General features: G+C 40.5%; 1 protein-coding gene across 5 annotated transcripts in view; it reads left to right on the forward strand.

Moving 5' to 3' along the window:
• The window catches only part of PHACTR2 (phosphatase and actin regulator 2), a 297,881-nt gene that overhangs the window by 61,389 nt on the left and 219,723 nt on the right, over positions 1 to 16,769 (forward strand). The window contains exon 1 of one of the 5 annotated variants that reach the window (XM_059889922.1): positions 4,432 to 15,534. The exons of the other annotated variants lie outside the window; for them this stretch is intronic. Coding sequence (XP_059745905.1) covers positions 15,522 to 15,534 — 13 coding nt within the window. The 5' untranslated portion in view covers positions 4,432 to 15,521. Of the gene's footprint in view, positions 1 to 4,431; positions 15,535 to 16,769 lie in introns of those variants that run through there. 5 annotated transcript variants of the gene reach the window in all.

Here is a 16,769-nt window from a genome sequence, read left to right on the forward strand (position 1 = left end):
TCAATATTATATAATATTTCTCTATCTGACTTCTTTCATTCTGTATGACAATCTCTGCCTTCATCCATGTCATGGCAAAGTGGCATTATTATGCTCCTTTGTATGGCTGAGTGATATTCTACTGTATATATATGTACCACATCTTCTTTATCCATCCCTCTGTTGATGGACTTCTACGTTGCTTCCATGTCCTGGCTATTGTGGACAGGGCAGCAGTGAATATCAGGGTGAACCCCTCTAATTTTCTTCTAAGTGGATCTGGGTGCTATCTCGGGGGAAGGAAAGTAGGAAAAGCCTTTGACTTGATGATGATGGCCGGGGAGAAGGCCTGGGCTTCCGCCTCGGCACTGGCCTTGGCCAGATCCAGCAGACCAGCATGCACGTTTTCTCTGGAGCCAGCTGCCAACCCATCTAGTGCCAACAGCCTGCACTTCTGGGCGGGTAAGTCTCGGCCCCTGCTCCAGTGCAGGGGCGCTGTGCTGGGCCGCTACAGTAGAGCACGGGTCCCTGGGTGCTCCCACTCACCAGGCTGTCAGTAGCGAGAATTCTGTCTGTAGGGACATTTGACTTGGGGCTCTCTTTTTCCAGTCTGCTGGTTTTAGTGGACTTTCTTTGCAAACACCTCATTTAGGGACTGAGGGGAAGAAGTTCTGAAAGGAAGACTATTACATAATGATTTTAAGAATAACGTACAGCTTCCTAAAACTGGTCTTTTTTTCTGTTACATTTTCAGTTCAGGTTTTCAGAAGCAAGCCAATTTTAGAATCCTATAGTAAGAACACATTTAGAAGCCTTTATAAGGTGTGACGCATTTGATGCAAAATATAGACGGACAAAGAATGATGTCGCTCAGTTAGAAGTCCAATTAGATGATGGACACTGAAATATACATGAACAAGGGTAAGGCTGTCAAGTGACACAGGAAAGGCTAATTAGGCAGAAAAAAAAGGAGGGTCAGTGATGGGCTTCTGATATTCTAGCTTTATTTGGCATGAAACGAAAATGGTTTTGTGCTACATTTACTAGGTAGAGGGGTTTTATGCCACGTTTACTTGGGGCTGGGGGATATTTTTATAATCTTCTGATGTGGAACCCTCAGGGCCCAGGACATCTCTGGGGTCATAGCATTCTGTGGTACTGACTGGCTTTGGAGCTTAATTATTTAAATGTTTCCAGACTCAAATGACTGATGAGCCAACATATTTTTAGTTCACACTTTCACAGAGCAAGCTGTAAGGTGTGCCCAAAGCTAACATCGCAGGGGACCTTGACAGGCAATGCTAACTATAAAGTTCCACATGTATGTTATTTTGGCATTCACATTTTAAATTACAAATTTCAAACTTTATCCAGAGTTCAAGGGAACAGAGTCCTGCATTAGGTTTTCATGAAGAGGACCAGAGCTTCTTTTGTTGTTCTTGTTTTTAAAAGGGAGAAAGAATGCTGTTAGAATAAAGAAAAAGAATGTCGCCAGAATGTTCTACTTAATTTAGCCCTCCAAAGATAAACACACTGGTGAATCACTGCAGGCTGATGTTGCTATTTTAACGTTAATTCTGTATCTTCCCCCCACCCCCACCCTCGTTTCTGAATAGGTGGGTTGTAGGTAGTCTCACTTAGAAGTTTGTTCCTCTCAAATTCCTTGGAAGTTTCCCATGTTCCAACTATTTATGATGTAAGTGATGGCTCCTGGGGGCACTCAAAATACTACTTTAAAGAATTTAAGAGTGTGTTTGAGAATTACCCAGTTTGCAGAGATTCTATAAAGTTAAGAGAGTCTCAGTCAGTTCAGTCACTCAGTCATGTCCCACTCTTTGCAACCCCATGGCCTGTAGCACGCTAGGCCTCCCTGTCCATCACCAACTCCCAGAGCTTGCTCAAACTCATGTCCATTGAGTTGGTGCCATCCAACCATCTCATCCTCTGTTGTCCCCTTTTCCTCCTATCTTCAATCTTTCCCAGCGTCAGAGTCTTTTCCAGTGAGTCAGTTCTTCACATCAGGTGGCATATTGGAGTTTTCAACTTTAGCATCAGACCTTCCAATGAACATTCAGGACTGATTTCCTTTAGGGTTGACTGGTTTGATCTCCTTGGAGTCCAAGCGACTCTCAAGAGACTTCTCCAACACCACAGTTTAAAAACATCAATTCTTTGGCATTCAACTTTTTTTATAGTCCAACTCTCACGCCATACATGACTACTGGAAAAACTATGGCTTTGACTAGATAGACTTTTGTTGGCAAAGTAATGTCTCTGCTTTTTAAAATGCTGTCTAGGTTGGTCATAGCTTTTCTTCCAGGAAGCAAGTGTCTTTTAATTTCGTGGCTGCAGCCACCATCTGCAGTGATTTTGGAGCCCAGAGAAATAAAGTCTCTCACTGTTTCCATTGTTTCCCCATCTATTTGCCATGAAGTGATGGGACCAGATACCATAATCTTTGTTTTTTGCATGTTGAGTTTTAAACCAACTTTTTCACTCTCCTCTTTCACTTTCATCAAGAGGCTCTTTAGCTCTTCTTAGCTTTCTGCCATAAGGGTGGTGCCATCTGTGTATCTGAGGTTATTGATATTTCTCCCAGCAATCTTGATTCCAGCTTGTACTTCATCCAGCATGGCATTTCTCATGATGTACTCTGCATATAAGTTAAATAAGCAGGGTAACAATATACAGCCTTGATGTACCCCTTTCCTGATTTGGAACCAGTCTGTTGTTCCATGTCCAGTTCCAACTGTTGGTTCTTGACCTGCATACAGGTTTCTCAGGAGGTAGGTAAGGTGGTCTGGTATTCCCATCTCTTTCAGAATTTCCCACAGTTTGTTGTGATCCACACAGTCAAAGGTTTTGGCATAGTCAATAAAGCAGAAGTAGTAAGAGAGTCTACTCATCATCAAACTTAACTAATTTAATTTGAACCCAGGTCTCCTGAGTCTCAATGGGGACTTTGCAGTCATGATTAAGTTAAGGATCTTGAGTTGAGGAAATTATCCTGGATTATTCAGTTGAGCTCAGTGTAATCACAAGGATCCTCATAATAGGACGGCAAAAGTATCAGGCATGGAGAAGGCAATGTGACAGCAGAAATAAAGATTAGAGTGATACAGCCACAAGCCAAGGAAGAGGCAAGGAGTGCTTTCTCCCCTGGAGCCTCCAGAAGACCAGTCAAGTCATCACTTTAATTTCAGCCACATAAAACCTTATTTCACACTTCTGACCCCCAGAACTGTATGTATAAATTTAGGTTATTAGAAGCCACTAAATTTGTGGTGATTTATTACAGTGGCAACAGGAAGCTAATACAGATGAAAAGACAATGGAGGGAGCAAGTTGAAAGCAGCACCATGAATCAGGTAGAGCAAGCAGTCATAGGATGGCTAGTTTCTTTTCTAAGAACAACCACATGGGCTCCCTGTCTCGGCCCATTTCCGTAGTGTTCTTTCAGAACCTGGCTAAACCCTGATTGTTATCCAGTGCCTTTCCTTGTCTTGCTTTTTTTTTTTTTTTAATCCCATGGCTCCCAGAAACTTTTCTAACTAACTTGGAGGAATCACTCAGCCTTCCAAACCTCAAAGATTGCAGCTAGATGTTTCCTGTGGTCCTAATGAGTCCTTCTAGAATTGTTTAGATGGCTAGTGTTTCTCACTCTTCTCTGTGCCAGGTTTAGTGGGTTAAGTAGTAAGCACATGAGATTAGTCCCTAGTAATTAAACTTAGATGGGATCTTATCCCTCATTCCCTTAGAACAATCATGTTAGTGGGAAAAGTCAGAGAACTTAGTCCCCAGTTAAATCAGCCAGCTATTTATTGATACCACCTTGTGTACTCAGCACTTTGCTCTAGGTGTCCTGGGTTGATATGAAAAACCCAGGTCATCTGCTGCTCTTGTCAATGAGGGCCTGGATGAGAAGATAGAAGGAGCATAGAGAAAAAGAATCATTGCCCCAATTGATCTGAAGACTAAGTACATATCACTACTTATCAACTTTTTACTAATAGATGCCAAAGTGTACTTTTGAAGGAGGTGACCAAATTTTTGTTGGGCCCTTTAGAGAGATTAGGCAGAATTTGATGATTGAGTGAAAAAAAAGTGACCAGTGCTTTTGAGGCATGGTGGGATTCTTCTATTAGTGAAATGAATGTGCCTGGACCACAGTATTTGTTTCTATCCATCATGTATCTGGTCACGTATTCATTCTAAAGGTAATTGCGCAGCATATAGTACTATTTTCAGAGCTATGAGGAAGAATGACCAGATCCCTCCTTTAGTGGACTGTGTCTTGCAGTAGATGTAATCAGTACATGTTTAATAAGGAATTAAAAGGTCTGTCTAGTCAAGGCTATGGTTTTTCCAGTGGTCATATATGGATGTGAGAGTTGGACTGTGAAGAAAGCTGAGCGACGAAAAATTGATGTTTTTGAACTGTTGTGTTGGACTTCTCTTGAGAGTCCCTTGGACTGCAAGGAGATCCAACCAGTCCATCCTAAAGGAGATCAGTCCTGGGTGTTCACTGGAAGGACTGATGCTGAAGCTGAAACTCCAGTACTCTGGCCACCTCATGCGAAGAGTTGACTCACTGGAAAAGACCCTGATGCTGGGAGGGACTGCGGGCAGGAGGAAAAGGGGATGACAGAGGATGAGATGGTTGGATGGCATCACTGACTCGATGGACATGAGTTTGAGTGAACTCCGGGAGTTGGTGATGGATAGGGAGGCCTGACGTGCTGTGATTCATGGGGTCGCAGAGTCGGACACGACTGAGCGACTGAACTGAATGCAAGTTGAGAAACACCTTATCACTAAAGAAATGTTAGCCATTTAATTTAAGTCACTTAGAGCCCAAAGCACTTTGTTGTAAGAGTCCCAGAGAGGTATCCCATGAAGGAACACTTTTTGGTTGCAAAGTGATGTTTCCTGTCCAGCCTGTAGGAACAGCTTATTAAGATCCAGCCTAAACATTTCCAAGTCTCCAAGCTGTACAGGTAGCTGAAATATCCCACCCTTTCTTTACAAAACTACGATTCAGGAAAGAATTTGAGAGGTCATGAATCCATTCTGCTGGCTTAGATACAGATGCTTTCAAGAGCCAGGCAGTTCACAAAGGTGTATGCAGCTCAGTGTAAGACAATAGGGAGTGGTGGAGACTTTGGCAAACTGAGAACATGTGACTCATCTTAAGATTCTGGGGTTTGATCTGGCCAAATGATCACGTTAGTGGGCCAGATTTGATTAGACTGTTGGTTGACAGCCCTTGATTGCTCGTCTAAGAAAACAGTAGTCTGACCCTTTCTGCAAGTCTGACAAAGACAACCATCTCTGTGAGTTTGGGTGGCAGGCTGCCTCCAGTCAGCCACCTGCCAGCACCTGCCAGCCATCTGTTAGTTGAAGAGAACTTGCTCTCTAGTTGAAGGGGGCACTCATCATGTTTTTGGCTAAGTGATGAATCGTGGGGAGAACTTGAGGCTGTATATTGCTGGAGCAGATTCTGAGTCAGTTTTTTCCTTTGTTTGCTTGTTTTTATAACAGTCAACTCATCCATAAGCATTAGTAACTGCCCTTTAAGCCACCCTTTTGGCTGATGGATGGAGTCAGGAGCTGTCTTTTGCCAACTGCTCAGTACCAATCAGACAGATGCCTTCCTCTACATTCCAATGACCTGGTTGTATTGCAGCTGATTCAGTGATTTTTTTTTTTTTTTTTTTTTGAGAATTGGCCATAATAAAGTAGGTGGAAAGTTCCTGAAAACTATTTTTAAAAATACTTAAAGTGATAAATACATCGATCTGGATAATGGTAAGCATATATCATTCTGCTATAACTTAATAGATTTATAAGATAGTCTCCCTTCAGAAATAATTTTTAAATGCAGCTCTCTCCTGGAATTTATAGACAGGCTCATATGTCTCTTTTCAGGCAGAAATTCTACCATTCTTATTTTCATATCAACACTATTGAGTATTATTGAAGACTAAGAGATTTCTTTTTTGGTGAGGCACAAAAGATTAGCTTTAAACATTTTATTAGGCAAATTGAGACATAAACCTGTAACCTTAAAAGAAATTTTTCATAGACAACACACTTACGGTTACCAAAGGTGAAATGGGAAAGGGAGGGATAAATTAGGAGCATGGGATTAACTGATGCATACCACTATATATAAAGCAGATAACCAACAGGGACCTGTTGTATAGTACATGGAACTATATTCGGTATCTTTACTTATAATGAATTAAAAATGAATTAAGTAAAATATTAGTATCAGTTCAATTCAGTTCAGTCGCTCAGTCGTGTCCAACTCTTTGCGACCCTATGAATTGCAGCACACCAGGCCTCCCTGTCCATCACCAACTCCTGGAGTTCACTCAAACTCATGTCCATTGAGTCAGTGATGCCATCCAGCCATCTCATCCTCTGTCGTCCCCTTTTCCTCCTGCCCCCAATCCCTCCCGGCATCAGAGTCTTTTCCAATGAGTCAACTCTTCGCACGAGGTGGCCAAATTACTAGAGTTTCAGCTTTAGCATCGTTCCTTCCAAAGAACACCCAGGACTGATCTCCTTCAGAAAGGATGGTTGGATCTCCTTGCAGTCCATGTATAAACAAGCCAAATAGTATTATATTTTGTATGGTGATCTGCAAAAGTAGAGTGCCACAAGTTTCATGTGCTCCTAGGTTGTTAGGGAAAGTTTTATACACAAGGTGAGAAGGATGTAATTCCTTGAATGAAGTAAGAAAAGTGATCCAGTGATTGATAGGAGAGTAAAGGCATGGGCGGAGTCTGTGCTGCAGATGCCTGACAATCAGGGTGCTATAGTAATCTAAATCAGAAAGAAATTAGCATGTTTTCTCAATGTATGTGTGCTTACTAATGGAGAAGTTATGTTTGTTGCCTGGTGGCTCAGATGGTAAAGAATCTGCCTGCAGTGCAGACCCGGATTTGATCCCTGCCTGGGTCAGGAAAATTTCTTGGAGGAGGAAATGGCAGTTAGTCCACTCCCCGGTATTCTTGCCTGGGGAACTCCATGGATGGGCTACAGTCCGTGAGGTCGCCAAGAGTTGAACATGACTGAGCGACTAACACACACATTTTTTTGCCTACTATACTAATATTGATATATCATGTATATTATGTAGCATAAAAACAAAACATTTTAAAGGCCAGAATCAAGGTGAAATCACCAATATTTCAGAAATAATAAAAATTTATTAATAAGACAAAAGTCCTATGGACAAAATTATTTATTTTTAATGAAGGCAGTGATTGAGTGTGGATTGTTTTTTTTTTTTTTTAATTCTTGGTTTAATACTTCAAGAAATAGCAAGTCCACTATTTGATTCTCAATGAGTTTATTGTGATACCTGGCTTTAATGGCAATCAGAATTGAAAAAGATATCTGAGTTGAAAAACTGCATCGTTGACTGAGCTTGTTAAATCATAGTTCAGTCCCATCAACTTTTCATGTGGAGCTCTTGGTTGAAATTCACTAGTAAGTGACTTTCTCCCCTGTTGTCATTGGTTATTCTTGAAAACTAATCAGTATGTGTTGCACAATTACATTTCAGCAAATGAGTTAAAAATCCACTAAAATTCATTTGAAAGCTTTTAAAACCAAATTAAGAAAATGGTTTCCTAAATTTGGATCAACTTTATATAGAACTGTTTACAGTATGTTTCAAGTCTGACGTACGGAAAAGTGAAAGTGCCAAGAAAATCTGTATATTAAATATCATTATACCTTTTTCTCTTTTATACAAAAATCAGTGTTAATAGACATTTTGGTATTTTCTTCCCTCAAAACAGTGGGATCACTTTGTACCTCCCCAGCGTGCAGTTCAGTTGATTTTAGAAATTTGCTCTAAGTAACCAAACTATTTCTGTTCTTTTAGTGGTTGTTCCTAATTTTTACAAAACATATATAGCTAAAAATTTATCTAACAATTTAAAATTTAAATCTAAAGTTAGTCACTGTTTCTCTTTTCCTTTCACACTTTAAGGTCTCATGGAACATCTCCCCCTATTTTGTTATGTTTATCCTGTTTGGCTTCTTTTTTGCAGATGTTTTGTGAATTATAAAATTACTATTTCATAACCAATAGTTATTTAAATATCCAAATGCATCTTATCAGTTTCTTACTCATTATTATTTTTTTTCATTCTGTTCCTTCTCTCTGGGTTGACTTTTCATCTCACAAATTGTATCCTTTAGTAATTTTTAGTTTCTGTGTCTGTATCAGTGAATGTATCAATGTTTTAGTCATGAGCAGTAGTAAAGCTGGATATACAATTCAAGGTTGACATTTATTTTCTTTCAGCCTCTTGTCTTCTGGCATCTGTCATTGATGATAAGAAGTCTCTGTTGGTCTGAGGGTCATGACTCTCTTTCATTTCCAAGATTTCCTGTAAGTTATTTTCCATATCCATCTATTATTGTCCCATAGCCACCTGTTTTCTTTTCCTTTTCCTTTTTTTTTATAGAAGTCATCCCTCCACTGTCTCTTTGATAAACATAGTCATTAAAAAATCTTTATGAGACTTCCATGGCATTGATATTATTAATATTCATGTTTTATTGGTTATTTTATTTACTCACTTTGTCAAATTTTGGATTTTTGGAATTCCAAATATTTGGAATTCAGCTTATGAATTCGAGTGGAAGGTCTTTTTAAAAAATCATTTGCCTCTTTGGTTTTGATTTCAACTCTTTTCCTCTCTAATAGTGTTATGATGTGAAGTTGCCTCCACCTTGTTCCTCTGGTCCTCTAGTCTAGAGTCAAGTCTTCCCAATGACTTTGGGGGCACCTGCTCTATTTTGAGGGGATATTGCAGATCTCATATTGTGGGAGACAGCATGAAGCTTATTTTGTTCTTTCTTGTGAGGTTTATCCTCCCTCCACCCACCGAGGCTTTATAAAGTCTTGGCTTCTGGAAATAAGTCAACAGCCATTTTTAAACTTCCTTTCTTGAGTCAAGGAGCCCTTTTCAAGCAGAGCCTGACTCTGACGCCTCCTTTCTGAAGTGGAGCTCTTTTTAATCCATCACCACACAGGAGCCAAGTGCCTGGGCTGGAGCCCCTGCTTTTGCCCCTTGAGCACAGCACGGCTCAGTGGAAGCTGAGTCAGTGCTTTGAACTTTCCACTCCTTTCTAATTCATGGAAATGGTTATATAGGTTCTCCAGCCCAGCTGTGACTTACCTATTTAACGTTTTGTCACATTACTATGTCTTTGGTGTTCTGAACCAAAAGTCCAAACCTGTCAGAAGACTATCTGGTGGTTATAGCTCATCAACCCTGAATATTCATTGGATAGACTAATGCTGAAGCTGAAGCGCCAATACTTAGGCCATCTGATGTGAAGAGCCGACTCATTGGAGAAGACCAGATGCTGGGAAAGATTGATGGCAGCAGGAGAAGGGAGCAACAGAGAATGAGATGATTGGATGGCATCACCAACTCAACAGACATGAGTTTGAGCAAACTCCAGGGGACAGTGAAGGACAGGAAGCCTGGTGTGCTGCAGTCCATGGGGTTGCAAAGAGTTGGACATGACTTAGCAACTGAACAACAACAGCAATAGCTCATCAAGGTCTAGATGCCAGCTGAGTTCTAAGTTTGTTGAAAAGTTCCCTGTCCTCTGCATTAAGATGTTCTTAAAGTCTGTGTGAATGGAAGTCATAATCTAAGGGTCACGTATAAGGAAAGAGAAGCAAAAGTTAACAGTAATTCAGAAGACCCCTCCCCATACTCTCACCTTACAGTAGAAGAGAAATCTCTAAATGAGAATGGTTAGGAATAATAAAAAACATAGGTGTGTCAAGTAAATATTGTCCTAAAATCCAGATAATGTAACATTTGATAAATGTCTAATGTTTTTCTGCCCAAATCTTCCTGGAAATAATATCTGTTGCAGAACTTCATCCTATGAACTTTTTTTTTTAATAGTTCAGGGATTGGGTTTAGTACTTAGGAGAGTTATAAATCCAAGCAATGTATTCATCAAAACTATCTGTGTCCCACAGCTGTTCTTGTCAGAGCAGTGGCAAGAATCTTTTCAGAACAGATTTCCAGTAGGGACTGGAAGCAAGCTTGACTATTTCCTAATTGGTAGTTATATTTCAATACTTCTTTCTTTGGATGAATCAAGAGATGACAGGCTGACCAGGGTCTCCCAGAGATCTGCTGAGCCAAGCAGCATTACGACCTGGGCAACTTATTCTCTAATTCTTCTGTTCTAAGGAAAAGAGTTTAACTTTTTAGAGAAGGAACCCAATTAGTCCTGAAAGCCAAGCCATATTTGTAGCCTATGGTTCTGGAGTTATTACACCTCCTGGAAAAGACTTCCTGCTTCTAGTTCTGCACAGTCTTCATTTGAACAGCTCTTGGTACACCTGGGCTCAGATTCCTGTCAGAAAAAGTAGAGTGCGGTTGCCACCATTTCTTCCCTATGTCCCCAAGCACATGAAAGCACCTGCTAGGAAAGTTGAGAAATAATATGAAACAATATGAAAGGTACAAACTTTCAGTTATAAGATAAATCCTGGGAGGTAAAGTACACTCTGGTGACTATAAATTAACCTGGCTGTGTGGTGTATTTGAAAGTTGTAAGAGAGTGGATCACAAGTTCTTATCACAGGGGAAAAAAAAACAAAAACATTTTTTTCTTTTGTATCTATATGAGATTATGGGTGTTAAACTTATTGTGAAAATCCTTTTGCAATATGTGTAGGTCATTATGCTGTGGGTTTCCCTGGTGGCTCAGATGGTAAAGAACTTGCCTGTAATGCGGGAGACCTGGGTCTGATCTCTGAGTTAGGAAGATCCCCTGGAGGAGGGCAAGGCAACCCACTCCAGTATTCTTGCCTGGAGAATCCCCATGGACAGAGGAGCCTCGTGGGCTACAGTCCATGGGGTTGCAAAGAGTTGGACACGACTGAGTGACTAAGCACAGCACAGCATTATGCTGTACATCTTAAACCAAGTGCTATATCAGTGATATCTCAATAAAACTGGGTGACAGGTGAAGAAATAATGTCAAATAAGGAGAACTTCTCTGGGAAGCCAAGACAGCTTTGAAATTGAAAGGGAGAGATGTTAATAGAGTTTTGTTTTAAAATAATTGTATTTATTTATTTTTGGCTGTGCTGGGTCTTCGTTGCTGCCAGGCTTTTCTCTAGCTGTGGTGCACAGCTTCTCTTTGCAGTGGCTTTCCTTGCTGTGGAGCTCTGACTCTAGAGCACCAGCTCAGGAGTTGTGCTGCATGAGCTCTAGAGTGTGGGCTCAATGGTTGTGGCTCACCGGCTTAGTTGTTCCACGGCATGTGGGATCTTCCCAGGTCAGGGATCGAACTCATGTCTCCAGCTTTGGCAGGTGGATTCTTTACCACTGAGCCACCAGGGAAGCTTGTTCTGTTTTTTTGACAAAGATGTGATACTAGCCAGGTGATCACCAGGTGCCTGACGATACATTTGAAGGTGCTGGACACCGCTGGTGGCCTTGCTCTTGTGACCTCGGCTGTACAGGCCTGGAGTCACAAACATCTCACAACCCACCTCAGGCAAACGGTTCTTAGAAAACCCTGCAGGTAGGCTGTAGCCTTCTTTCTGCAAGTGGGAGAGCAAGGAGGGTGGGTTTTTTTTTTTTCTTTTTTTTTTTTAGATGCAGATATTCCAAATTACCACTGGCCTCAAACAAATGAGTCTGATTCTAAGAAAGATGAGGAATAGAGATAATGGGACAGTTAATAAAAACAGGAACTAAATCTATTTTAAAACCTGATGTACAGCACTACTCTTTTTAATGCTGCTGCTATGCCATACAGTATCTTCGGGACCATTAGAAAGGGCCTGCTTTGTATTCAGGCGTTTCCCAACCAGAGCATATTATTTGTGGGTCTGAATTAAATCGGTGGAGTGACTGGGTTCTCTCTGGAGCTTGAGGGAAATGTTTCATTCACCGTGCTTTTCCATTGTTAGGTTGGCTTCTTCTGATTCTGGGTCAGGGCAGTTGTGGTACTGAGAGCAAGAGCAGGGGTAAAAGCTGATGAGTCCTTAGCAATCTGTGCAGTTTTTAAATGGCCTGTTTGGTGTTTTGGTTTGGTTTGGTTTTGGTTTTAAATTTTTATTTTATATTGGAGTATAGCTGATTAACAATGTTGTGATGGTTTCTGGTGGACAGCAAAGAGACTCAGCCATATGTACACGTGTATTCCCTCAGACTTCCCTATGGGCCTGATTCTTAACAGTCACCCAACATTAGTTTCATTATTTCTTGACATCTTTCTATGTTGCCTGTCCCTTTTTTATCTCTTACAACATCAGGAGTGAGAGAGGATCAAGCACTTAGCAGGTGAGGAAGGGAGATTGTGAGCTCTTAAATAAGGAAGATGATCCTGGAATAAAATAGTAGAAAAGGTTATTTTCTACTATTTTAAATTGCAGAAATGTACTGAAGGACCATAGTTCCTCATCTGAAACCCTTGGAATCAGGTGTGTTTCCAAATTAAAATTTTTTACATTTTAAAAAGGTAGGAGAATGCATATAATACATGTTATATGTTATATATCACCCCAGCAGTGTCTGGACAGACTCCCATACTTGTAAAATTAAATTTTCTGAAGCAAAATATGTTATTCACTCTAAGTGGGACTTGTAACATTTTTAAATAGCCAAGTCAATTGTGACCCCCCAATGCATTTTGGAGCCAAACTTTAAAAAAAGTTAAGATTTTCAGAACTTTCTGGACTTATCCTTGTGTATAAGAGATTGTGGGATCTTATGTAAACCACATCATGAGCTAAACAGAGTTTAATAGTCTGTTCTTAGAACCTAATCAGTGTTTACGAGAAAAAGTGTTTTTCAAATAACCAACATAACAAACTTTTTAAAAAAATTATTTTTCAATCAAGTGTAGTTGATGTATAGTGTTATGCTAGTGTCAGGTATATAGCAAAGTGTTTCAGTTACACATACATATATATTTGTACACTGTTGCGGTTTTGTTGCTGTCTCCCACTCTTTTGTGACCCCATGGACTGTGGCCCTCCAGGCTCCTCTGTCCAGGAGATTTCCCAGGCAAGAATACTGGAGTGGGGTGCCATTTTCTTCTGCAGGGCATCTTCCTGACCTAGAGTTAGAACCCTTGTCTCCTGCATTGACAGGCAGATTCTTTACCACTGAGCCACCAGGGAAGTCCATATATGTATGTATGTATATGCATACATATATGTGTATATATATATCCTTTTTCAGATTCTTTTCTCATATAGATTATTATGAAATATTTGGCAGAGTTCCCTGTACTATGTAGTAGGTCCTTGTTGGTTATCTGTTTTATATAGGGCTGTGTATCTGTTAATTCCAAACTCCTAATTAATCCCTCCTCCCACTTTCCCCTTTGGTAACCATAAGTTTGTTTCCTATGTGAGTCTGTTTTCTAAAACAAACTTCAAGGGCACAGTCTGTTTGTACTTTAGGGACTCATTGTATTAATAAAAATAATCGACTCACACATTGAACTCTGTGCAAAGATCATATGTTTGTTGTTTAGTTGCTAAGTTGTGTCTGACTTTTGCGACCCTAAGTACTCTAGCCCACCAGGCTCCTCTGTTCATGGGATTCTCCAGGCAAGAATGCTGGAGTGGGTTGCCATTTCCTTCTCCAGAGGATATTCCTGACCAAGGAACTGAACCCACATCTTTTGCATTGCAGGTGGATTCTTTACCACTGGGCCACCAGGGAAGCCTGAAAGTTAATATGAATATATTCCTATCAGTCAGCATCCATGCCGAATAGAGCTATTCCTTACCAAAATCTCAAACTTCATAATATACCGTCTCTCTGATTTAGCTTTTGTATTTCCCTAACTCTTCTTTTTTTAAGGATTAGCTTGCCCTAGATTTCCTACAGACAACACTCATTCTGCGTAGTTGACAGTCTTAATCAGGGCAGGTAGATGAGTTATGGAAGCCACAGTGATTTGAGTCTCTTGGGATCAAAGCAATTTTCAAAAACATATGAAGAATGATTTTCTGAAATTAATCTAGTGATATACCCTCCAATTACTGTGACAGAATTAAAATAATGGGGATAAAAATCTCAGGGCAAAATCACTGAGAAATGCAGCTTTTCTTTGAGGAAAATATATGTTCTATCACAAATGAAGTATATCACCTAAACAGTACAGAAACCTCAAATCTCTAAGTTTGGTGACATTAAAAACAAAAATACTTAGAAACTGTTGAAAGAGAAGCCCAGATTGCAAATAATTTGCAACTTGTTTGTTGCTTGGAATTCTAGTGGCATTAAATGAATTGCTTTTTAAAATTTAACAATGCAGGGGGTTTGCTAACACTCCAACTGCTTTTTTAAAACTTGTGAAAATAAAAAACCTGTAGAGCCTTACTATACATTGTTTCATAGGTTAAATGAGGCCATTCTATTTTTTTTCCTATAGCTGAGAAAATGCAGTAAACAGAATTGTGCTCTCCCCAGATTCTAGTATAACAGCCTCAGGGCATGGCGCATGATTGCTTCAACACTCTGCTCATCTTTATGCCCTGACCCGGGTGGAAGCAGTACAGTGTCTGGTGGCTTTGAGGGTCATCTTTATATAGCCAAATTAAAGAAAAGGAGTGCGATGGACTTTCTTGTGTTAGTAAATGCATTTTTCTTGATCCTCAAATTTCTGTTACTTTGATGGCTACAGATTGTAACAGACTATAGGATTCCCCTGGCATCTTTTGACAATTATTTTTTGTGTTATTAGTGACGTTTAGGGAGATCCCTTTGAATTTCTGTGTTAACACAGGTGGGCAGAAATTCTGACCAGAAACAGGAACACGAGTCATGATGAAAACATAACCAAAATGAAATGAAAATACTTACCTTATTAGTATGTATGTAGAGCAGAAATATTACAGATGGCCTTTATTTTAGAATGCTGGATCTGCTGTTCCTTGCCCACCCCCAACAGCAACAACAATAACTGAAAATAAACTTTAAGATTCTAAATGGAAAAGTTGCCCAGTCATCCCGTGATGTCAGTAATAAAGGCTGGACCATGTTTAGATTAGTCCCCAACGAAGGATAATTTATTGCATTTTTTAAAAAAGATTTCTTTCTACCTTTTAGTTATCTGTGCCTCTTTCTGTTCGTGTTTGCTCTGGCATCTTTTGGAAAAGCACTGTGCTCTGCGCAGCATGTGCGCTGCTTTTCGGAAATGTGCAATACACTCCACATTGCAGTGTTTTTTTTTTTCCCTCCCTTGCTTGGAACAGAGGTGAAAACCCCAGTGGATTCAAGTACCCACTTGATAGGCTCAGTCTCTCTTAATCAGCCCGTAATGGAGCTAATGGCTGTTTGTCATCCTTGGAGATATAAATTTCCTGGCGGTGTCTCCTGCAGACAGTGCATGAAGTATGCTCTGTGTGCCAGCAAGGACTGATAATCAGCAGAAGGGCAGGGTGCTTCGTTAGCCAGGAGAGGAGCCGGGCTTCCTAGCTGCCAGGCTCCAGAACTCGTCACTCCTGAGACATGGACAATGCCGGTAGGTAAAGCAAGCATGTCCTTCTTCACAGCCTCTGGGGCTCGTTTGCTGTCTCCATCCCTTGCGGCGGAAGGTTTGCCTGTTTGTTGGTCTTATTCTGCCCTGAAAGGTTCAGGACCGGGAGCTATACAATGGGTTAACCCTGCTGCATTGTCCACAAGGCAATTAGTGTTTGCTTGCAAGTTCAGGAATTGGGAACGCGGATTGTAATTCCACATTCACCTTTTGGAAGACTGCACTGTTATTTCGGCTGCAGGCTTGTGTGCTGTTTGATTCTTTTGTGCTCAGAACAGTGGGTGAAAAGGGCATGTAGTGAATGATAAAACTAGTGCTAAGGGCAGGAGGTGGGGGCAAAAGGTAGATGGTGTTAATGAGCTGAACAAAAACGTTTTTTCACCGTTACAAGATGTAGAGTGTCACAGCAGACGAATTCTTGTGTCCGATGCTTAGTCTTCATGTTAGATGCAGTGTAGGAAATGTCTCAGGATCGTCCGATGTTTTAGTTTCAGTGTACAGACATTAGGGGCCAATCACGCACCTTTTAATAATGTGTTGGTTTTTAACATCTTTACTTGACAGCTAGACATGCGTGACTACAGAAGTATTCTAATGCCAGTCAAATGATTAGCATAAAACTGCTTCTCAGGCAGAACTTTTTCTCTTGCCTTGGCTATATTGAACTTTTAGATGATACACACTATGGGATTACTTCCTATTTCAGGGTTGCTGACACTTAAAGCAGAATTCTCCCAACTGTGTTATGGATCCTCTGCCTCCTGAAGGGTATTAGTTCAGTTCCTCTGCTGGTGTCTGTTTTACAGCAATGCCTATAGCTCCTGAGATGCAGTCAGCTCTGCTAAGAGAATAATACATCATGTAAAACACATTGTACACAGTAAGACCCCCCCCATTTTTTGGAAAACATGTTTGTTTATGAAATGTAGCTGTTTCAGGGCTTGGCGCAGGTATTGCAGGCAAGCAAAAATTTTGAAGACAGAGTGTTTTGAGGTCTTTTGTGAAATCACTTACCAGGAGTCAAACTCTGTAACTAAAATAATTTTGTATTTGACATGGAAAGCATTGAAATAAATTGGGACACTACGTTGGGATGAACATTGAGGGTTGTGAAACACACACATATTAGGGTGTGTGTGTGTGTATGTGTGTGTGCATATGTGTGTGTGTGTGCGTGTGTGTGTGTATGTGTGTGTGTGTGTGTGCCTGTGTGTATAGTA

Source organism: Bos taurus, chromosome 9, assembly GCF_002263795.3.
Source record: "Bos taurus isolate L1 Dominette 01449 registration number 42190680 breed Hereford chromosome 9, ARS-UCD2.0, whole genome shotgun sequence".
In the NCBI taxonomy this organism is placed as follows: Eukaryota; Metazoa; Chordata; class Mammalia; order Artiodactyla; family Bovidae; genus Bos; species Bos taurus.